The sequence below is a fragment of the Miniopterus natalensis genome, chromosome 17, assembly GCF_054644295.1.
Source record: "Miniopterus natalensis isolate mMinNat1 chromosome 17, mMinNat1.hap1, whole genome shotgun sequence".
Classification (NCBI taxonomy): Eukaryota; Metazoa; Chordata; class Mammalia; order Chiroptera; family Miniopteridae; genus Miniopterus; species Miniopterus natalensis.
Window position 1 is genome coordinate 25,043,241 of NC_142097.1, and position 21,575 is coordinate 25,064,815.

A 21,575-nucleotide genomic window follows, 5' to 3' on the forward strand; every position below is an offset into this window, starting at 1 on the left:
AGCAAATGCCCAGGTTGCAAACTCGATCCCCAGTCAGGGGCGTGCAGGAGGCAGTGGATCAATGACAACTCTCTTATCATTACTGTTTGAACTCTCTCTCTCCCTTCCTCTCTCAGAAATCAATAAAGATATATATATTATGTATACATATATATATGTATTATATATGTATACATATATATTATATATATGTATATAAATAAAATTTTGACAATACATACATGCTCAATAAAAGTTACTTTTTATTAAGAGAGGAATGCTGTCCTAGCTGGTTTGGCTCAGTGGTTAGAACATCAGTCCAAGGACTGAAAGGTCCCAGGTTCAGTTCCAGCCAAGGGCATGTACCTGGGTTGTAAGCTGGATCCCCGCCTTGGCTGGGTCATGTACTGGAGGCAACCAATCAATGTGTCTATCTCACATTAATGTCTCTCTCCGTCTTCCACTCTATCTGAAAAGCAATGGAAAAAATATCCTCCGGAGAGGATTAAAAAAAAAATTTAAGAGAGGAAGGCTAGCCCAGCCAGCGTGGCTCAGTGGTTGTCAACCTATGAACCACAAAGTCAGGGTTCGATTCCCAGTCAGGGTACATGCCCGGGGTTGCAAACTCAATCCCCAGTAGGGGGCGTACAGGAGGCAGCCAATCAATGACTCTCATCACTGATGTTTCTATCTCTCTCTTCCCTTTCCCTCACTGAAATCAATAAAAACATATTAAAAAAAAAAAAAAAAGAGAGGAATGCTAACAATCAGAAGATCAAACCCAGATTCCACCACATTTTATGGCATGGTAATTTATGCAATTAAAGGAGAAAAAAAAAATCCCACATCTATTAATTAATGGGTACATGGTTGACACACTCTGAGAAAAAGGGCTTTTTTTTGGTCTTCGATACTCTAATTATGAACTCAAAAGATACAATGGGATCAAAGTTTGTGGTATATTCAAATTGGGGAAATTATTGCTTTTCTAAAAAAATAACACGGCTAGGTATCTGTGAATGCAGATGAATGGGTCTCCTATGTAGGTTTTTATCCATTAAAATAAAATAATAGATACACATTAGGCCCAATCTTCTATGATCCTACTGGTGTGGGTCGTAGAACAAAGTGTGAAATTTAAGCCCCATGGTTCTTCACGGTAATAAAAGCTCTAATTAAGGATAGGGCCCTCCAAAAACTCACTTTGGTCTTTTTTTATATGGTTGCTGAGGTGGTGTGATTGCCTTTGGTTCTGGAGAGTCTGGGGGAGATGGATCCCCACCAGGAAGCTCTGGAGGGAGAGGGAGGTCCGTGAGTAAGTGACGTGGCCTTTGTTCCTTCTCTTTCTTTAAAGGTTTTGAAGGCAGAGTTTCTTTTGGACTAAACAATAAAGATGGAGAGAAGAAAAGATCACAATTACTTAAAGAATATGCAAATAAAACTTTCAAAGATTTTAATGTCTGACTATTAAAAGACTACAAAGATTTTACTCTTAAAGGAAAATAACCCATAACACAAGGTAAGACAAAGAGGTTTAGTAAAGTTAAAGATACTTGGATTTTGCAAAAAGAAATCTATAGTATAGTAAAGAAACAATAGCCCTGGCCAGTGTGGCTCAGTTGGTTGAGCATCCTCCTGTGCAATAAAAAGGTTGCCGGTTCAATTCCTAGTCCGGACACATGTCCAGGTTGTGGGTTCAATACCCCGTCAGGGTGCATATGGAAGGCAACTGATCAATGTTTCTCTCTCATGTCAATGATTCTCTTTCTCTTTCTCTCTCTAAAAATCAATAAAAATGTATTTTAAAATAAAAAATAAAAATTTTGGACTATTACTTGTAGGTTCTTTAACAAACCCCTTCTTTTAATGTCCTTCCCAAGATTCTATTTGGATTTTTACTGAGATGAAATAAAATGCAGAAAGTATTCATCTTAAATTTGCAAAGTATCACTACAACTCATGGAGTTATCAAACCTATTCTATATTTTAACCAGCAAAAATTTAAATGGGAATGAAAGCTGAACAATGTAGCACTGCTATATTGCTAAAGATGTGGGAAGAACTTGGACAAAGGAAGTAGTATTTTAGAACTTGGAAAAAGAAAAAAAGCTAAGCTGGAAATCAAGACTAGTGAAAAATATCCTGACTTATTCTATTGGTTTGGAAGCAAAAGGCAACCATATCTTGATCTGCCAAAATGGATAAATAACCCTCAAACTAAAAATCTAAGGAGAAAACGTTCAAGCAACTATTACAGAATTGTTAAAGCAGGTGAAGCAGGTCTCTCATGATAATCAACAAATTATAGTCAGTGGGGAAAAAGGATGGCTTTTCTGGAATAGATTAGAAATCTCAGTTTTGAGATCCAAATTTTAAACTATATCAGTTTAATTTATGAGTAAAGGAAGGATTTTGTGCCATGCATGTCCTCAGAAAAGACAGTGCAGCATACTAATTCATGCCTACAAATAAAACCATGTTAGACAGTAAGCCTTTTCTATTCCATCACAGTATTAGTAGGTTGAAAAGGATCTGAGAGTCCTAACCACATTAGAAGCTTCCTCCACTTTTTTGACAAGTGATTATAAAAAAGATACTCTTTTTCTTTTTAAAGCAGATTGTGACTTGAGCACTACATTTCCATTCACAAAAATTGCTCTGAGTTACTTTTGAACAGCTTTCCACCGTGCCTAGACAGGCTTATAATTTTGCTACTCTAAGCAATACTTTTCTTTGGAAAACAAGCCCTATGGATAGTTACTCCCATTAAGCTGGTTCAGTTTAACATACTAATTTCTGGAGGCCAGGTACATGCAGTTGATAACTATAGAGGATGGAAGTCTTAAAAATAGATCTCAGAAGATGAAAGATATTCTTTCATGAATACTTCCACAGAACCATAAAGAACAGTTCTCTCCCTTGTATTGTAACTTTCTGAAGCATACTGCTGCCCCTTGTGTGTGAAACCATCTCAAAAGCTACTTCCTATCAATTTTCATTTTAATCTCTTGTAAATCAGACAGAATAAAATCTAGATTAGTTTGTACTCATATCAATTAGAAATGGAGTGCAAAATGATCACCTGAAACTTTGTTAAATTACTGAATGAGATGAACTTATGACATTACAATTTGCACTACAATTTTTCTACTCTGGGAACAAAGCCTATTACCAGGAAACTCTCTTGAGTCAGGATATAATAGATAGATTTTTTAAATTTCCCCAATTTTTAAGACATTCAGGTAAAGAAAATTCCTCACTCCTCAACTAATGTCAGAAATTCTTTTTTATTCCTGAGAAACTATTTTTAAATTTTTATTTTTCAATTACAGTTTACATTCAATATTATTTTGTATTAGTTTCAGGTGTACAGCATAGTGGTTAGCAACATATTTTCAATTCCTCATGATTCAGAAATATATTACTTCTTGGTCCTGCTTCACTAGAATCAAAGTATTGTATCTGAATTCCCTCATCATCATTTCATGTAAGTTTAATCTACGTTTTATATTTAGGTCTTGTTTTCTCTAAGGCTTACTTTACGGGTTCAAATATAATTTGCTACTGTGAAAATGTACATTGCTTCTGGAAAAAAAATCACATTAGGATGTTTTTTTCAAGAAACAGAATGTGTACTCCCTATTAATTCAGGGCATACAAATTGAATAGAGGTCAAATGCTATTTCAACAAATTCTAATGTTCCAAAAACCTTGGAATGATGGCCCATAAAATTGCAATGCTTAACATTACGGTCGTTAGCCTTTAGTGTAGGGCACTCAGTAAAATATGGTTCTATATAGTGCTCAGGACATACGGATATTGAGATGTTCTAACGTAGGGAAGCAGATACTGAACACCTAAGTCATTACTTAAAGATTCAGTACCAATTAGTACTGAACTATCTTAATATCAGTACTTCCTGGTTCCCCATTTATACCTGTAGACAACTCACATATGGTGAGTATATTGCATAACAGTCATGTATAATTTTTTTTAAAGTTGCCAAGCTCCAGGACTGCCCAAAGTTTAATAGCCTCTTGAAATTCGTAATAACGGGCCCAGCCAGGCATGGTTCAGTGGTTGAGTGTCGACCTAGGATCCAGAAGATTGGGGTTCGGTTCCTGGTCAGGGCACATGCCCAGGTTTAGGCTGCAGCCAATCAATGACTCTCTCATCATTGATGTTTCTACCTCTCTCTCTCTTCCTCTCTCTGAAATCAATAAAGATATATTTTTTTTTTAAAAGAAATTTATAATAATGAGATTTAATCTGTACAATGTAAACACCTCTAATAAGTCATTATTGTTAAGAAAGTATGAATTTACATATGAACTATTTTTTTTAAATGAATTTCTTCATAATTTAAAAAATTCCATAGCATAAACTTTATAATCTATCTTCTTCCTCTTAAAGTAAGTTGTTTAAAAAGTGATTTATTTTTATAAATTTCAATTAAAAATTTGAGTTGAGCCCTGGCTGGGTAGCTCAACTGGTTAGAGAGCACTGTCCTGATACACCAAGGTTACCGGTTTGATCCCATCAGGGCACACACAGGAATCGACCCATGAATGCATCAATGGGTGGAACAACAAATCGATGTCTCTCTCTCAAAAAAAAAAAATTCGAGTTAAATACATTAAAAATTAGAACCAAGCATTCTATTAACAAAATCCTAAGTCAAATGTGAATGCTCACACAGATCCTTTCTTTTCTGTAAGAGCTCAATACTTTAAATAAACAGCCTTTAAGAACAGTGTAGACTCTATAGAAGTCTAATAAACTCCAAATGAACCAGGCTATCAAAAAAAAGAAAAAGAATTAAAAAACCCTAGTGGTTAACTAAAAGTTTAAAGAGTACACAGGTGATCTATTTATTTATTTACTAATTTTTTAAATATATCTTTACTGATTTCAAAGAGAGGAAAGGAGGGAGAGAGAGAGAGAGAGAGAAACATCAATAATAAGAGTCATTGATCGGCTGCCTAGCCCGCAACCCGGGTAGTATGTGCCCTGACTGGGAATTGAACCCCAATCTCCTGGATCCCAGGTCAATGCTCAACCGCTGAGCCATGCCTGGCCAGGTCAGATGATCTCTTTAAAAGCAAGAGATCCTCATGAATGGCTATGTTCATGAAGAATATACTATATTGAAGTGTGTGTTTGGCAGCCTTTGCTTTTTTTTTTTTTTTTTTTTTAAATATATCTTTATTGATTTCAGAGAGAGGAAAGGAGGGGGAGAGAGACAGATAGATCGAGCCCACAACCTGGGCATGTGCCTTGACCGGGAATCGAACCCCGATCGCCTGGATCCTAGGTCGATGCTCAACCGCTGAGCCATGCTTGGCCGGGCAGCCTTTGCTTTTTTTAAAAATGTTTTTTTTTTAATCCTCACCTGAGGATATTTTTTTATTGCTTTTCAGAGTGGAGGGAGGAAAGGGGAGAGGGAGGGAGAGAAAGAGAGAGAAACATCGATGAGAGAGAGACATTGATTCGTTGCCTTCCCTATGTGCCCCAACCTGGGGTCGAGCCTGCAACCAAAGTATGTGCCCTTGGACAGAATCAAACCTGGAACCCTTCAGTCCGAGGACCGACGTTCTAACCACTGAGCCAAACCAGCTAGGGCCATTTTTATTTTGAGAGAGAGAGGAAGGAAAGGAAAGGAAAGGAAAGAGATAGAAACATCAATGAGAGAGAAGTATCACTGGTCAGATGCCTCGTACACAGCCCCCCACTGGGGATTGAGCATGTGACCTGACTGGGGAATGGAACTATGACCTCTTGATTCCTGGGTCAAGGCTCAACCACCTGAGCCACACTGGCTGGGCTTTTTTTTCTTTTTTTTTTTTTTAAATCCTCACCAGAGGACATGCTTGAGAGAGAAGGGTCAGGGGAGGGAAGGAGGAGGAAAGAGAGAGACATCAATGTGAGAGAGAAACATCAATCAGTTGCCTTCTGTATGAGCCCTGACCAGGGATCAAATCCACAACCCAGGAATGTGCTCTGACCTGGTATCGAACTGGCAACCTTTCTGTGCACAGGACAATGCTCAACCAACTGAGCCACTTGGACTGGTCAGCCTTTGTTTCTTGAAACCAAGTCATGTAAACCATGAATCAGAAAGGCTTACACAATACCATTAGTTAAATTCACTCCTGCATTTGATACCTGGGTTAATATACTCCTGCCCAATCTATATGTTTGAAAGAAAAGTTTTATTCTTTTCCCAAAAGGATTTTAACTCAAAGATGACAAATACTGCCCGACCAGGCGTGGCTCAGCGGTTGAGATTTGACCTAGGATCTAGGAGATCACAGTTCAATTCCAAGTCAGGGCACATGCCCAGGGCTGCAGACTCAATCCCCAGTATGGGGGCCTGCAGGAGGCAGCCAATCAATGACTCTCTCATCACTGATGTTTCTCTCTCTCTCTCTCTCTCCCCCTCCCTCTCTCTAAAATCAATAAAGATGTATTCAAATAAAAAAAGGAAGACAAATGGAAGTTTTATGTCATCCATGTGCCAAATGACTTAACTACATGCCCAGTGTCATTTTACACAAACCCTGACTCTGGCTCCTTCAGCAGTTTTACTTATGCATTCAAATAACCACTATCTACTGATTACATTCTGTGTTCTGTGTTTAAAGCACCGCTGGCAATAAAAAGATGTATATCCTATTCTCAACATTTAACCTGCTGCCATTTCACATGAGAAAATACAGAAGAATATGAGACCCATATGAAACTTTTAGATTTCTTCCTGAAAAGTGTTCTTACATAAAAAGTACTGCCCTAGCCAGTTTGGCTCAGTGGTTAGAGTGTTGACCTGCAGACTGAAGGGTCTCAGGTTCAATTCCGGTCGAGGGCAAGTACCTCATACTTCAGTTGCAGGCTCAATCCCCAGCCCTGGTCAGGACACATTCGGGAGGCAACCAATCAACATGTCTCTCGCATCAATGTTTCTCTCTCTCTCCCTTCCACTCTCTCTGAAAAGCAATGGGAAAAATATCCTCAGGTGAGGATTAAAAAATTTTTTTTTCACATGAAAAATAGATATAGCTGGTACATGGATAGAGTGGCATATGTATATATATACACACACACATATATATATATATATACACATACATATGACAAAAAAATCATCTTGAATTTAAAATTGACAGTGAAAAAAGAAAATTGATAGTGAAAGAAATCTTCATTTCCATTTTTCTACCTTTCATACTTTACTTGTATTATATGTGAAAAACAACTAATAATCATACCTTTAAAAATAATTATACTGGACTATGAAATAAAATATAGTTATACTTTCAGAATCAAAATTGATCTATAACAAAAACAATTTGCTCACTTTATTTTCTCTTATACACATTCTTAAAGAGAGCCACACATACTTAAATAAGCACTGAATGGGTCTTACTTTACCTTTCATCCCCAATCTGAAATATAGAAATCCCTATGTGCCATCTGTCAACATCATTCCACCTCTGAAAATCTGTACTCTACTTGACCCATAGTAGGTAGATTCAATAGTTATTTGGTGAGCTAAATAAACATTTCAAAATAAAGATTCTTAGCGCCACACTAATACTGTTCTAGCCACTACATAAACTAATATTTAAAAGAGGTTCTTGTGGGTAGATATGTGGGTAGATAATGGCCTAGGGTCCTTTTAGATGACGTTAAACTGACTATGTTCCTTTTCCAACAAAAACTATAAAAACATATAGTTTGTATCTATAAATGTATTGTGTACCTCAAATTTTTCTACATAAATTTCAGTTGTTATTTTCCTTTGTAGTTCTCAGGATGTGGCAGAATTCATAAATACCTATTAATATTAGAAAAAGCATGTGGAATTTAAAAAAAAAATCAGATATACTACCATGAACAGTACTGGAGCCATTTTTTTAAATACTCATTGTCATGTCCCACCCCTGCCGATTTATTGCACTTACACCTTCCCAAAAGGCACAGAGGGTAGTTAGGAAAAATATATACCTAAAGGGCTGAAATGTATCACTGTTTGAATCCCCTATGTCACTTGGAAAGTAATGGAGGGTTGAGAACTGGTCTAGGATGCAAGATAAGTGGTACTTATTTTTGTGCTTACAACAGAAATTCCATGCAGTAAACTAAACTCATATCCTAGAAAATCAGAGGGCCTCAGTAGAAAAAACAGTAACACAAATGCTGTCATGGCATATGTTACTGCTAAATCATGTTTGGTGGTACTTGCCTAGCTAGTCCTGCCAAGAAATTAAATTTATTTCCTAATGTCTTCCATAAAATCAGATTCATGCTTCATAATCACTTAATCAGTTCTCAATACTCAGAGGACTCATTAAAATTAGTTTTTCCCATCACCCCATTGTGAATTTATATTCTAAATAGTAACGATTCTACATATTGTTCTTCTGCTTCTTACAGAATAATTTGATTTTTTTTAAGCAGAACTTTTTGAAATAAATCTGGCTTATTTTTCTCCTCGACCAGGAGAAAAAACAAAAAACAAAATAGATATATAAAAGACATTTTGGGGACCACTGGTGATATCTAATATTATTTATATTATGTTACTGATATTATTATTAGAGACATACTAAAGAACTCAGAAGTGTCAAATACCTACAGTTAAAGAAATATGGCCAAAAGTTAACCATTGGTAGATCCAGGTGAAAAGTATAAGGGTGTTAACTGTATCATTCTTTTAATTTTTCTATAGCTATTAAATTTTTCAACTAAAAATCTGACAAGTGCTATTGATTTTTAAGAATCTGAATCCAAATTAGCCTTATCAGTAAATAAACTTATGAGAAAAAGGGTTAGTGGGCCTCAAATTGTAATTCTTCCTAAGTAATGTCATAAATAAGGACTTTCCCACTGAAAACGGAACATTAAAGGCATTTCCTATTCATAAAAGCATTCTAAATAGCAATGAATTAGAGCAGTTTTAACAAAGTTTGAGAAAAATGTATTATACTTAGATTGAGAGAGTAAGTTTTCTCAGTTAACTATAGGACTTACCTATCCATGTCATCTTCTCCAAGTAATAAGGGTGGGAGGGGCAGAGGAGGCAACGTTGACGTTTTTAGGTGTGGAATAGCAGCTGTTACAGACACTTGAGTCTTCATAGAAACCTGTACAGGGGGCTGAGAATTTGCCTGAGAGGACAGAGTAGATGTCCTTGAGTGAGTAGAAGGGGGCAAAGTTGGAGTGCTAGAAGCAGGAACCTGACTAAATGCTGGTTGGGGAGGAGGCAGAGGTGGTTGCTGTGGCATAGCTGGTAGTGGAGGCAAAGGTGGCAAAGGGGGTGTCTGAGGTGGAGGGGTAGTAGTTGGTAAAGGAGGTGGAGGAGAAGTAACTGTGGGGAGAGGTGGAAGGGTCTCCTTTTCTGATGTCTCTGTCTCTTTTGGAGTAACAATCTCCTCCTTCAATGCCATGGGTTTAGAGTCTCTTGATCCCTGTACTTTCAAATCTTTAACAGGATGCTTCTCAGAGTTCTCATCCACCTTTATTTTCCCTGTATCTAAAGAATTTTTGGCTTCTGTGTTTAGATGTGTTACATTCATCAGTTCAGTATCTGGGGCAGATTTTTCCAATTTTAAACCTCTGGGTAACTTTTTAGACTCCAAACCTGAATCCTTAGCCTCTACTGAACTGTTCTCTTTTCTAGCCAAAATAATAGGTGAACCCTTGGATTCCTTTCCATCCATTTTTGCAGCAGCAGCAGCTGCTCTTTCCTTCTTTTTCCTACTGAGTTCAGCTCCCAAGCTGGAGTTCAATGGAAGCCTGACAGGTGAGATACTGGAATGTCGACTGCGTGACCCGGATCTCTTCTTCTTACTGTGAGAGGACGAGTGTCTTGAATATGCGGGACTTCTACTTCTAGACTTCATGGATTTCCTAATGGAAAAAGAAAACGGCAATTTAATGAATAGGCTATAGCAACAAAGGAAAATAAATCAGTTAAATTATGGAGAACTGTAACTTAAAAAACCACTTTGAGTAAGTTAGCAAACTTAAAAATAATTAGGTATCAAATAATCATAAATCAACATTGGTTCATTAATTGGTTTAATTATAACAAATGTACCATACTAATGTAAGATGTTAATAGTGGAGAAGCTGGGTACCAGGGGATATAAGAACTCTTTGCGCTATCTTCACAATTTTTCTGTAAATCTAAAACTATTCTAAAAAAGTTTAAGAAATAGATTATAACTAAATCCTGTATGACAATATACTTCAATCATATAAAACTAAAAATTATTTAACTGAAGGGAGACAGATCGATATTTTTCCCCATGTTAGAAAATACCTATAGTCATAATATTTACTTTTAGAATTTTGGTTTAAATTTCTGATAAAGTGAAAACATGATTGAAAAAAATCAAACCTTATACTAAAGGTGGGTTATATCAATCAAGAAATTAAAAGTAACTAGCATGCTTCGCCAAAATCTAAACTTTTAACTAGAGAACTATTTAATTGACAGATCCTAGGAAAAGATTTTGTTCCTGTATCCTCAAGTTTATAATTAAGTTGTGCCTCTACTAAACAAAGCCCCAAGATACAAAAGTTGGAATTAACAAACTATAAACTGGAGAAACTGTCTTACCAAATAATTAGAAGTTCTCAAAACTATAACGGCTTCTGGTACTTTCAAATATAAAATGATTTCTAATAAACTTTTTAGGAACTCAAAAAGCAAGGTATTATTGCATGTTCAATTTATTTTCATTATTAAAGAAGGATTGGGAAGTAAAATTTCATTTTTATTTATTTATTTTTTAAATATATCTTTATTGATTTCAGAGAGAGGAAAGGAGAGGGAGAGAGAGAGACAGAAACATCAATGATGAGAGTCCTTGATCGAGCCCACAACCCGGGCATGTGCCCTGACCAGGAATAGAACTCCGATCGCCTGGATCCCAGGTAGACACTCAACAACTGAGCCACGCCTGGCTGGGCGGGAAGTAAAATTTTAGAATCTATGAGGCATATTATTCTAAATTGACACCCAACCCTCATTAATTCTTTTTGCTTTTTAATAAAGCCTAATGTGTTTAGGCTTTAAGGTAAGGGGGATGGGGGGGAGAATTAGCACTAAAACTGTAACTGGACAAAACATAATTTGCCCAGGAATCTAAAACAAATTGTAAATTGTTTCCATTCCAGATCTTCAATATCCCCCTTTATCTTTGATCACTGGTAAGACTGACATGAATCAAAAGTTTCAAAATAAATAGCATATGTGTGTAGGGGAAACAACTCACATGATGTTAGCCATGATTTTCTTATACTGCTCTTTGGAAGTTTGCCCCCAAAACTTAGTTAAAATATAGTCATTACTAGAATCAAAGTACTCAAAACAACAATAACAACATATATATAGATATATACACACATATATATATATATAAACATGAGTATATAAACTATTGAAAGTAGTTAAGTGGGTTCACCAAATATCCACTTACCCTTAAAATAAATACTTCTCTTGTAAAAAACTGGCTAAAACAAGAGGTTTTCTCAGATTAAATTAGAGCTGGGATAAAACTAACACCTCTATCCCAGGAAAAACTTCTAAAATCCCAAACACTAAGTAGTGTCAGAGACTACGCTATACAAAGCATTGTTTCTATAATCTTTCAGCATGACTAAATCTTCCTAAGAAACTTTGCTAAAAGCCCTTGAATTTCTGAACACAAGCCTATTGTCAATGGGACATTTGAATGGCCATATACTTAAGGTATTTTTATGATCCAGATCCACTCTTCAAGGAAAAAAAAGGGGGGAGACAACAAGTAGGTAAATTCAGGCAACAATAAAAAAAATTGTCTTAAAAAATAAACATATTTTTCCTCTGAATTAAGTTAGGTTGCACCCATCTGAAATTGCTACTATTAATCACTATTAATTTGGTAAATACAAAGACCTTGCATTTCTGCCAAAGCATTTTGTCTTTTAAAACAATGTTGCTTACTTAATTTTGACTCTCTACCAAGGAAAAAACACAGAGAACACCAGAGAAGGGATCTGTATGTTCCTCTACTCTGACTCTAAGATTAAAGTTCTGTACTTACTGTTTGGGACTCCAACATATAAGGAAAAATATATAATGCACAATACAAACATATGATGCTCTCTACAAACCAACTAAAAATGTGTGTGTGACTCTAGGATTATTATGCAGTGCTTATATTTGTGTCCTATAATACCATAAGGTGTCTCCAATTCTTTGACTTATTTTTACCATTTCTGCACTAGTTCCAGTTAAGTAAATAGAGGAAGAAAAAACTTCAGCTATGATTCCAAAAGGAATCATTGCAAAGCTGCAGTGTAGGTCTTACTGGAACTCATTTTAGTGTTTTAACCTCAATGCACTTCTATATTCCCAAACCCCACAACAATAAAAATTCTCAGAACATCCTTATTAAACTACTCAAGAAAACAAATATTTGACTGCTCTGTCTGTGGAGTAGCCACTTTCTGTTTTACTGCTTCACTAAACTCTCACTTAAAAAAAGAACAAAAGAGGGAAAAAACCCAAATATTCTGAGAATATTTCATTTCTTAGGGTTCCTTAAAAAACTAAACAACTTCACAAATGGTACACTTAAGACTTATCCATTTCCCTGTATATAAATTTTACCCCTCATTAGCTGATGACCTCTAGCTAATGATATATATACTAAAGCATTTATAATGAAGTATGCTGATGTCAGCAACTTTGAGATAAATCAAAACAAAAGATGGTCCTAACTGGTTTTGTTCAGTGGTTAGCATCAGCCAGAGGACTGACGGGGTTCCAAGTTCGATTCCTACCTCCGCTGTAGGCCTGATCCCTGTCCCGGTCGGGGTAAGTGCAAGAGGCAACCAATTGGTGTGTCTCTCTCACATCAATGTTTTCTTTCTTATTCTCAATCTCTCTCTCTCTCTCTCTCTCTCTCTCTCTCCCCCTTCCACTCTCTCTGAAAAGCAATGGGTTAAAAAATAATAATAAAGCAAATGATGAATTGATGGATACGTATAAAATATATAGCAAATATTAATTGTAGAATGTAGGTGGTACATGTATGGACTTTTCTGTGTTTGAAAATTACAATAAAATGGAAGAAAAGACTAAGGAATTTCAGACCCTGACAACTAGGAACTCAGAAGCTTGATCAATTCAAACTAGTTTATAAGTAATTATAACTTTAAATCAACAAAAATTACTCGCATTGACATTTAAAGATATGCATGCGTTTTTTCAAATTAGAATAATTTCACTAGTAGTATTCAACATTTTCCTTACTTATAGAAGTTACTGATTGGCTTCAGGTACCAGTCACTGTATTATGCACTTCATATTTACTAACTTAATCCTCACCACTCTAGAAATTGGTAGTTATTACTCCCATTTTACACATAAAAAAAACCTAGGCGTGGAAAAATTATTTGCCTAAGGACACAAAGCAAGATTAGGACTCCATTCAGGTATAACTCCAAAGCCCATGTTCTGCTCTTGTGGACAAAGGTGAGTCCACAAAAAGGGAGGTACATCCTACAAAGAAAAACAGTTTCCAGTAGATAATTCACTCCAACAATTAAATTTCAAACTAACATGCCTTTCTTGCAAAAATAACACAGTAAAGGCACTATTACCATTTTTTTTAGAGAAAGATTTTGAAAATTGTCAGTGGTCACAGGGTAGGTCAATGGTGGTGCTGTAAAGAAAATCAAATTATCACTGGAACCAATTTCTGCTAGGCTCTACCATCAAAGGGAAAAAGCATGAATCAGCTGAATTTCCACTAGAAATATCTGTGAAAAGACAGGAGTCTTCTGTAAGACACTAAAACATTGTCAATTAGGAAATAAGTGAATTTAACAAGTTTGAACACTCAGTGGGCAGAACAAATGGTAGATGACCTAGGCAAATAGCCTTAAGATAATTCAAATGAAAACTAATTTCTTACATCTCTAATCAGGTTCAATGAGGTCTCAAGCACTAATACCAAGCGGTTTTTAAAAATTTTTAAACAAAGCAACAGAAATAGCTAGATAAGTTTTGGAAACCAGTATCAACTCTATGCATGATTTTTCTTCAGCTTACAGCTGAAGATCCTGTCACTGGAAGTACCTACCTTTAGCAGTTTAACTCTCCACTTTTCAAATTCTGGGTTAAGAGGAGACCAGTCACTCACTTGAATGATTAGCCAATAGTAAAGGGTTCTAGTCAATGAACAATGGGAACTTCAACAAAACATTACTAACTGCCAGTTCCTCATAACCCACCCTAAGAAAGAAAGGACTGTTAGACAAATAACTCACCTGGGGAGTGGACTCCGACTCAGAGACCGTTTGCTGGTGAAAGGGCTGCTGGATCGCCTTCGACCATAGGGACTCGGTGATCTCCCACTGTAAGAGCCACTCCTTTCATAGCTGGAAGAACGTCTCCGGCTATAGGGACTCACAGACCTCTGTCGTCTGCTGTAGGGACTGGGTGACCGGGTGCTGGACTGGTAGGCTGAAGGCTCCTTGTAAGGTGGGCTAATTGACTGCCTTCTTGAGGTACTTCCAGGACTCTTCTTGTAGGAGTCATAATTGCTGGAGGTGTGAGATCTTGGGGGACTAAGGTCATAATCTTGGCCATAAGAAGCTCCCGAGGGGCTATCATCTTGCTTGGGGCTGTCAGACCATTTCCTGTGGGGACTCCTGGATCTCCGTTTGGGGCTGTCCACTGTTTTGTAGCTTTTGGGTGTTTCCCTTTTCCGATGACTTTTACTCCGGTCTTTGTGCCCAGACTTCAACTCACGTTCTTTCCGAGCCTTTTCCTTGTGTAGTTTGGATGACCTGGATTCCTTGTTGCTGCCGCTTTTGGAGATCTGTGCCTTCCCATAGTCATCATTCTCCTCATTCGACCGCTTTGAGCTTCCTGATATCCGGTCCTTCATCGATCCCGACTTGCTGGAAACTTCCTGGTTTTTTTCTTTTTCCGTCTGTTTACTTTTTAGTAAGTCCCGGGAACGTCTGTGCTGGTGGTGACGATGTTTGTGCAGGCGGTCACTCCGATCAGTTCCACGACGTTCATCATTCTCCCTCCTGTCTAATTTGAAGGCCATGTCGTCAGAGAAGGTATCTGAATCAGAGCTGATGTCATCATACTCCACCAAAGGTTTGATAATTGTACCCAAAGGTGCTGCTTCGGGGGTCACCAACCCCATGTCTTTGGAGTGCTTGGACTTGTGCCGTTTGTGCTTCGACACCAAGCGGTGACGCTCTCTGCTGTTGGAGCTGCCACCTCCTGATGACGGCTGCAAAGTTCCAGAAGCTCCTCCACTCCCGTCCTTCTTGCCCCCATGTCTCTCTGGATTGGGCATCCCCTTCCCCCTGGCCTCAAAAAGGGGAAAAAGTTCCCCAGCACTCCAAAAAGTAACCCCCACCCTCCCCCCAACCCCAACCCCACGCCTACCAAAGCGCCCCGAGAAGGGGGTGGGGAGGGAAGGGACCGTAGCGCAGGCTCCTCCTCCCTCCCGACTCGTCGGCACCCTCCTACATGAGGTGGGGGTGAAGGAGCCAGGGAAGAAATGAGAGTTCCTCAGCAGTGGAGTTTCGAGACAACCGGCAGCCGCTCAAGTCTGTTTGCCCTCCTCCCCGCGCTGCGCCAATCCTCAGGCCCCGGGGCCGGGGAGGTCGAGGAAGTAGGAAGCCGACGGCCCGGGGCTGCGCGGCCGACTCCGGCTCTGGAGCCGTGAGGACTGCGCGGGCCTTAACCCTACCCGGTAGCCCGGCTCGGGGTGGCTTCCTGTCGCTCAGGTTCCGCGGCCTAGGTGCCTCACACCCCCTTTGTCCTTCGCTCTTGAGGGAGCTCCTTTTCTTGCCTCCGCCTCACCTCAATGCCCCCCACACTCACCCGCTCCCTCACACAGACTCAGTCCCACACTAGGTTAAACCGAAACGGCACTTGGAAGAGGGGGAGGGGCAATCCCAGGAAATATCGCGAGAATACTAAGCTCGCGGTATTTCGTGCTCCCTTTTACTTCTCTCTACTGCTTGATGAAACAACGCGAGAACAGGGCCGGAGGACGAAACGCGATTTTCCATTTTCTCGCGATAAGCTCCTCGCTCTGCGTTTGATCAGCTTTGTGGAAACGGAGCTAGGAGAATTTTTTTTTATTCAAAACTTTATTGATAACTCTTTGAACAAATACTCTCAGGCTCCAACGCAAACTAATTTTTTCAACTACTAGGATTGTTGGATAGGACAAGGACCTCAAGGTCTGAGTGGTTGTTACTAAAGGATTTTCTTGCTGTTAAAATGTAGGACAGTATTTTGCAAACGAGCTGTAAACAGGATGAGATTGACAGGAACTCAACCAGCCAACTGCAAGAAGAAATCAACAGTGTAATTGACAAAATAGTGAATATAAGCAATGGCTAAGCCTTCCCTGGGAGAGGCAAGAGCCTGGGATATGAATCTCCTGTCTCCTCTACTTGTTGCAACTAAATAAAACCACCCCTCCTTGAATAGAGCACTTCAAGCAGCAAACCCCTTGAGTTCTGTAGGGATAAAAATATTGTCAACAGGGCACGGCAAATGTGGGGATATTTCAACCCAAGTCCCTAAATATTAACAATGCTTGCAACTTATATTAAGTGCATTATCTTTAATTCTCATACTACCCTGCAAAATGTGATATCCTCATCCCTATTTTACAGATAAGGAAGCCCAGACTCAGAGAAGTTAAATAACTTACTCAGAGTAACAAAGCTAGTCCAGAAAGTGCTAAGGATGAGATTCAAATTCATGTCTGACACTAAAGCACAAGCACTTTCATTGTGTGGCACTCTCCCCAGTCTACTTCAAACCTAAGAACCTGAAAGCTTATCACTTCTTGGGATCATCTATGGCTCTTCTGAAGTTATTTAGCCTTTTACCTTCACACAGAAGATTATAATTATGAACAAGAAAAGCATGATATTTATGCACAAGACAAAAACAGTAGCTTACACTGCCTCTCATTTTTTACTTTTTTTTTTTAATCCTCACCTGAGGATATTTTTTCCATTGCTTTTCAGAGAGAGTGGAAGAGACAGAGAGGGAGGGAGAGAGAGAGAGAAACATCGATGTGAGAGAGACACATCAATTGGTTGTCTCCTACACTTGCCCTGACCCGGGCTGGGGATTGAGCCTGCAACCAAGGTATGTGCCCTTGGTCAGAATCAAACCCAGAACCCTTCAGTTCTCAGGCTGACGCTCTAACCACTGAGCAAACCAGGTAGGGCTCATTTTTTACTTTGTAAAAAAAAATATGCCTAATAAGATTTCAGGGAGAGGAAGGGAGAGGAAGAGAGAAAGAGAGAAACATTAATGATGAGAGAGTCATTGATCAGCTGTCTCCTTCATGTCCCCCACTGGGGATCGAGCCCTGAAAACCGGGCATGTGCCCTATCCAGGAATTGGACTACTATCTCCTGGATCATAGGTGGATGCTCAACCACTGAGCCATGGCAGGCGGGCTCATTTTTCACTTTTTGAAACTCCACACATTCATTCATTCATTCCATCTTCATAACAACCCTCTGAAATAGGGTTGTGTATGATAGGTAACTAAGGCACAGGGAAGTTGTGACTTTTCCAAACTTATTAATTCTTTTCCTCAATGAATTTATCTGTGAAGTGTTAAGGCCTTTCTCTGTGTGATAGTGCCCACTCAGGGCCCTTAAAAAGGATGTAGACAATATATTTATACAATAAGATATAAGGTGATAAATGTCATAAGGATGATACAGAGTACTGCCTAGGTTCAAAAGGAGGTTGGGAGTGTTAAGAGAAAACTTTATAAAGGGCATTTAAGTTGGCCCAAGAAGAGTAGATATAATTTGTTTATGCAAGGGTGGGCAGATCAACCAGTAAATTAGGAGCAAGAAAACATTCTAAATGAAGATAGAAAGACCCATTCTCAAAATCACTCCCTGAAAATAGTCTTATTGCTTTTGGTCACATGGATACTAAAAAAAGTTTTTACTTAAATGTTTGAGTTCGTGAATCTTGATTACAAATGAAAAAGACCTAGATTTTCATGACAACTTTTTAACCATCTATGGAAGTAGTCAAATTAATGCTTTCAAGGAAAAATAAAGGAAAAAGAAAAAGATAGAATTAAGTACTGGAACTCAGGTGTGGTAACTTCCCATCATTGCTGCAAGAGGGCCTGGATATAAAGGCTCCCACCAATGTCTGACATGATGGAAGATGGCTTAATGGGCCAATTAGATGAAGTGACTGACCCACACCCACACACCCACAGTAAAATGAAAAAGTGGGGGTGGCAGAAGGAATTATGGCAATGTGTCAAATAAATTCTTGAAAATAATATTCATCATTCAAATTAAACAGCATTAATTATATTTATAATTATTAATTATCTGGTTGTTACCTATTGAAGCAGAATAGAGATCCCCTAATGAATGAAGTTTTTTACTGAATTTTTATATTCTATATTTAAATTTTTTTAAAATTTATTGAGAGAGAGAAACATCAATTTGTTGTTCCACTTATTTATGCATTCATTGATTGACTCCTGTATGTGCCCTGACCAGGGATCGAACCCAAAACTTTGGTATATGGGGATGACGCTCCAACTGAGCTACCAGTCAGGGCCTTTTATATTTTTATAGCACTTTTCAATTTTCGACAGAAGTCTTTTTAGCCTGTCAACAAATATCAGCTGAACAAATAAATAACCTGGTGTGGTGGCCAGGTTGGATATTATTATATGTATCTACCGATGAAACTGACACACAGGAGTTGGAGCATGTTTACACTAAGTGTAGTTAGTATCAGGAGCAGGGACACTCTTTCTTTAATCCTAGGCCAGCACTCTTTCTTTTCTTCTTCTTCTTTTTTTCATCCTTACCCAAGGATATTTTTCCATTGCATATTAGAGAGTGGAAGGGTGGGAGGAAGCGACAGAGAAAGAGGAAGAAAGAAAGAAAGAAAGAAAGAAAGAAAGAAAGAAAGAAAGAAAGAAAGAAAGAAAGAAAGAAAGAAAGAAAGAAAGAAAGAAGGGAGGGAGGGAGGGAGGGAGGGAGGGAGGGAGGGAGGGAGGGAGGGAGGGAGGGAGGGAGGGAGGGAGGGAGGGAGGGAGGGAGGGAGGGAGGGAGGGAGGAGAAAGAGAGAGAGAGAAAGAAAGAGAGAGAGAGAGGGAGGGAGGGAGGAGGAAGAGAGAGAGAGAAAGAAAGAGAGAGAGAGAGGGAGGGAGGGAGGGAGGGAGAAGGAGAGAAGGAGAGAAGGAGAGGAGAGAAGGAGAGAAGAAGAGAAGGAGAGAAGGAGAGAAAGAAAGAGAAAGAAAGAAAGAAAGAAAGAAAGAAAGAAAGAAAGAAAGAAAGAAAGAAAGAAGAAGGAAGGAAGGAAGGAAGGAAGGAAGGAAGGAAGGAAGGAAGGAAGGAAGGAAGGAAGGAAGAAAGAAAGAAAGAAAGAAAGAAAGAAAGAAAGAAAGAAAGAAAGAAAGAAAGAAAGAAAGAAAGAAAGAAAAGTGAGAGACACATCAACTGGCTGCCTTCTGCACATGCCCCAACTGAGGCTGGGGATCGAACCTGCAACCCAGGTACGCACCCTCGACCAGGAATCAAACCGCCAACCCCAGGGGTCCGAGGGCTGACGCTCTAACCATTGAAAACACCAGCCAGGGCAGCACTCCTTCTGTTGCACTACACTTTCTGGTTTTGGTGGATAAAATTCTATTGTAATATCAATTATATCTCAATAAAGCTGGAAAAAATTCTGTTCTAAGAAACCTCAGGTTGTGTCCAAATTTTAAAGTACAAAATCTACCCTAAACTGCATGGTTTGGCCCAACAACTAGTGAGAATAGTACTTTTGTAAAATAAGGGTTGCTTCATTGTACAGAAAAACTTAAACTCAGAAATTCCACGACTGCACGATTTAGTTTATTTGCAGTTTTTCCCAGTGCAGGAAGTCAGTGCAACTCCATGAACTCCAAGATGATCAGTCAACTGATTACTATACTTTCCCTGTAAATCCCAAAGCAGGTCAGAAAGCTTCTCTTTAGGCTGTACACAAAGGAAATATTTAACTAAAGTTACAATAATTTCTTATCCATTACAAACCAATTTGTTAGTTTAGATTTTAGGTTTAAAGAGTCCTTTGGCTCAGCTGGCATGGCTCAGTGGTTGAGGATCAACCCATGAACCAGGAGATCCTGGTTCAATTCCTGGTCAAGACACAAGCCCAGGTTGCTGTGGGCTCAATCCCTAGTAGGGGGCGTGCAGGAGGCTGCTGATCAATCACTCTCTGTCATCATCCATGTTTCTTTCTCTCCCTTTCCCTTCCTCTCTCTGAAATCAATAAAAAACACATTTTTTAAAAAAAAAAGACTCCTCTGAAGTCACCCTCAAAACTTAGTCATTTAAAATTTGCCCATTATTCCCTTCTTGCCATATAGGAAGATTGTTCCTATGCATTTCTTATTTAATGACATGTCTCCTAGCTTTTTGAATACAAATTTTCAACAGTGTCACTTCATTTGCATTTTTAAATTATAACTTATTCTATTCTATTCTGTGACCCAAATTTGGTAAAGTTTACTCTATTTTCAAGCTTTGTAACGTTTAAAATTTTCTACTTATATTTAGTATGGACATTATTGTTTATCTGTACAGAGAACTTCCATGAGAAAGCATAGCTGTGTATCTAACATTGCTACTTTTGCCATAATAATAAATTAACAAAATTTTTTGAATACCTATGATTATTGTGACCAGTTGTGTTTTCAGAACTCTAAATCAGATGACCCAATCAAAGGCTGGGGCTGTTTTTTCATGTTTATATTACCACTTGCTAATACACAAGTATTAGGACTCCATAGATGCTTGTTCAATGAAGGACACTTTGTTTGACAACAAAAAAGGAATCAGCAGTTAAAATATGAACTATTGCCCAGCCCACGGTGTGGCTCAGTGGTTCAGCGGCCTCCCATGTACCAAGAGGTCACTAGTTCAATTCCCCTTCAGGGAAATTGCCCAGTGAGGGGCGTGCAGGAGGCAACCAATTGATGATTCTCTCTTATCAGTGTTGCCCTCTCTCCCACTCCCTTCCTCTCCAAAAGTCAATAAAAACATTAAAAATAAAATAAAATATGATCTATTGGTGCTTTGCCTCTCAGAAGCACGCCCATGCCTTTTTTCACCCCCTCAGGGTCCCCATGAGACTCGTAACCACGGGAGCAATGGGCAGTAGCAGTTTGGCCTGGGCTAACCCCCTGAACCTGTCTCCAAGGCCCCTTTTCTCTGACTTCCCAGTGAGCCAAAGCAGCCCCACCTAAGCTCATTTCCTTCCTATAGCATTTCTAGAGAGCAGAAGCAGCCCCACCTAGGCTCTCTCCAGTTGCTTTTTCTGTCCTAAGCCCTTCCTTGTTTCACTGTCCCCAGCTTTAATAATTTTTTTAAAAAGTTATGTTTGAAAATTCTCACTTGGATAAGTGCTTTCTACACTTAATTTTTGTTTTTAATCCTCCCCCAAGGACACTTTTTCCTTTGCTCTTCAGAAAGTGGAAGGGGGAGAGACAGGGAGAGAAATACC

At 38.7% G+C, this 21,575-nt stretch overlaps 1 protein-coding gene across 5 annotated transcripts in view; it reads right to left on the bottom strand.

Annotated features, from left to right (window-relative positions):
* CDK12 (cyclin dependent kinase 12) overlaps positions 1-15,893 on the bottom strand; it is a 71,938-nt gene extending 56,045 nt beyond the window's left edge. For 3 of the 5 annotated variants that reach the window (XR_015715871.1, XR_001602416.2, XR_001602415.2), the window contains exons 1-3: positions 14,303-15,893; positions 9,008-9,886; positions 1,183-1,359 (exon numbers count right to left, since the gene is read on the bottom strand). Coding sequence is in view for 2 of the 5 variants with exons in the window: in XM_016202281.2 (XP_016057767.1) it covers positions 1,183-1,359; positions 9,008-9,886; positions 14,303-15,351 (2,105 nt within the window). In the remaining 3 variants the exon portion in view is untranslated. The remainder of the gene's footprint in view (positions 1-1,182; positions 1,360-9,007; positions 9,887-14,302) is intronic. The other 2 variants (XM_016202281.2, XM_087826143.1) reach the window with 1 other exon arrangement.
* Positions 15,894-21,575: the final 5,682 nt, after the last annotated feature.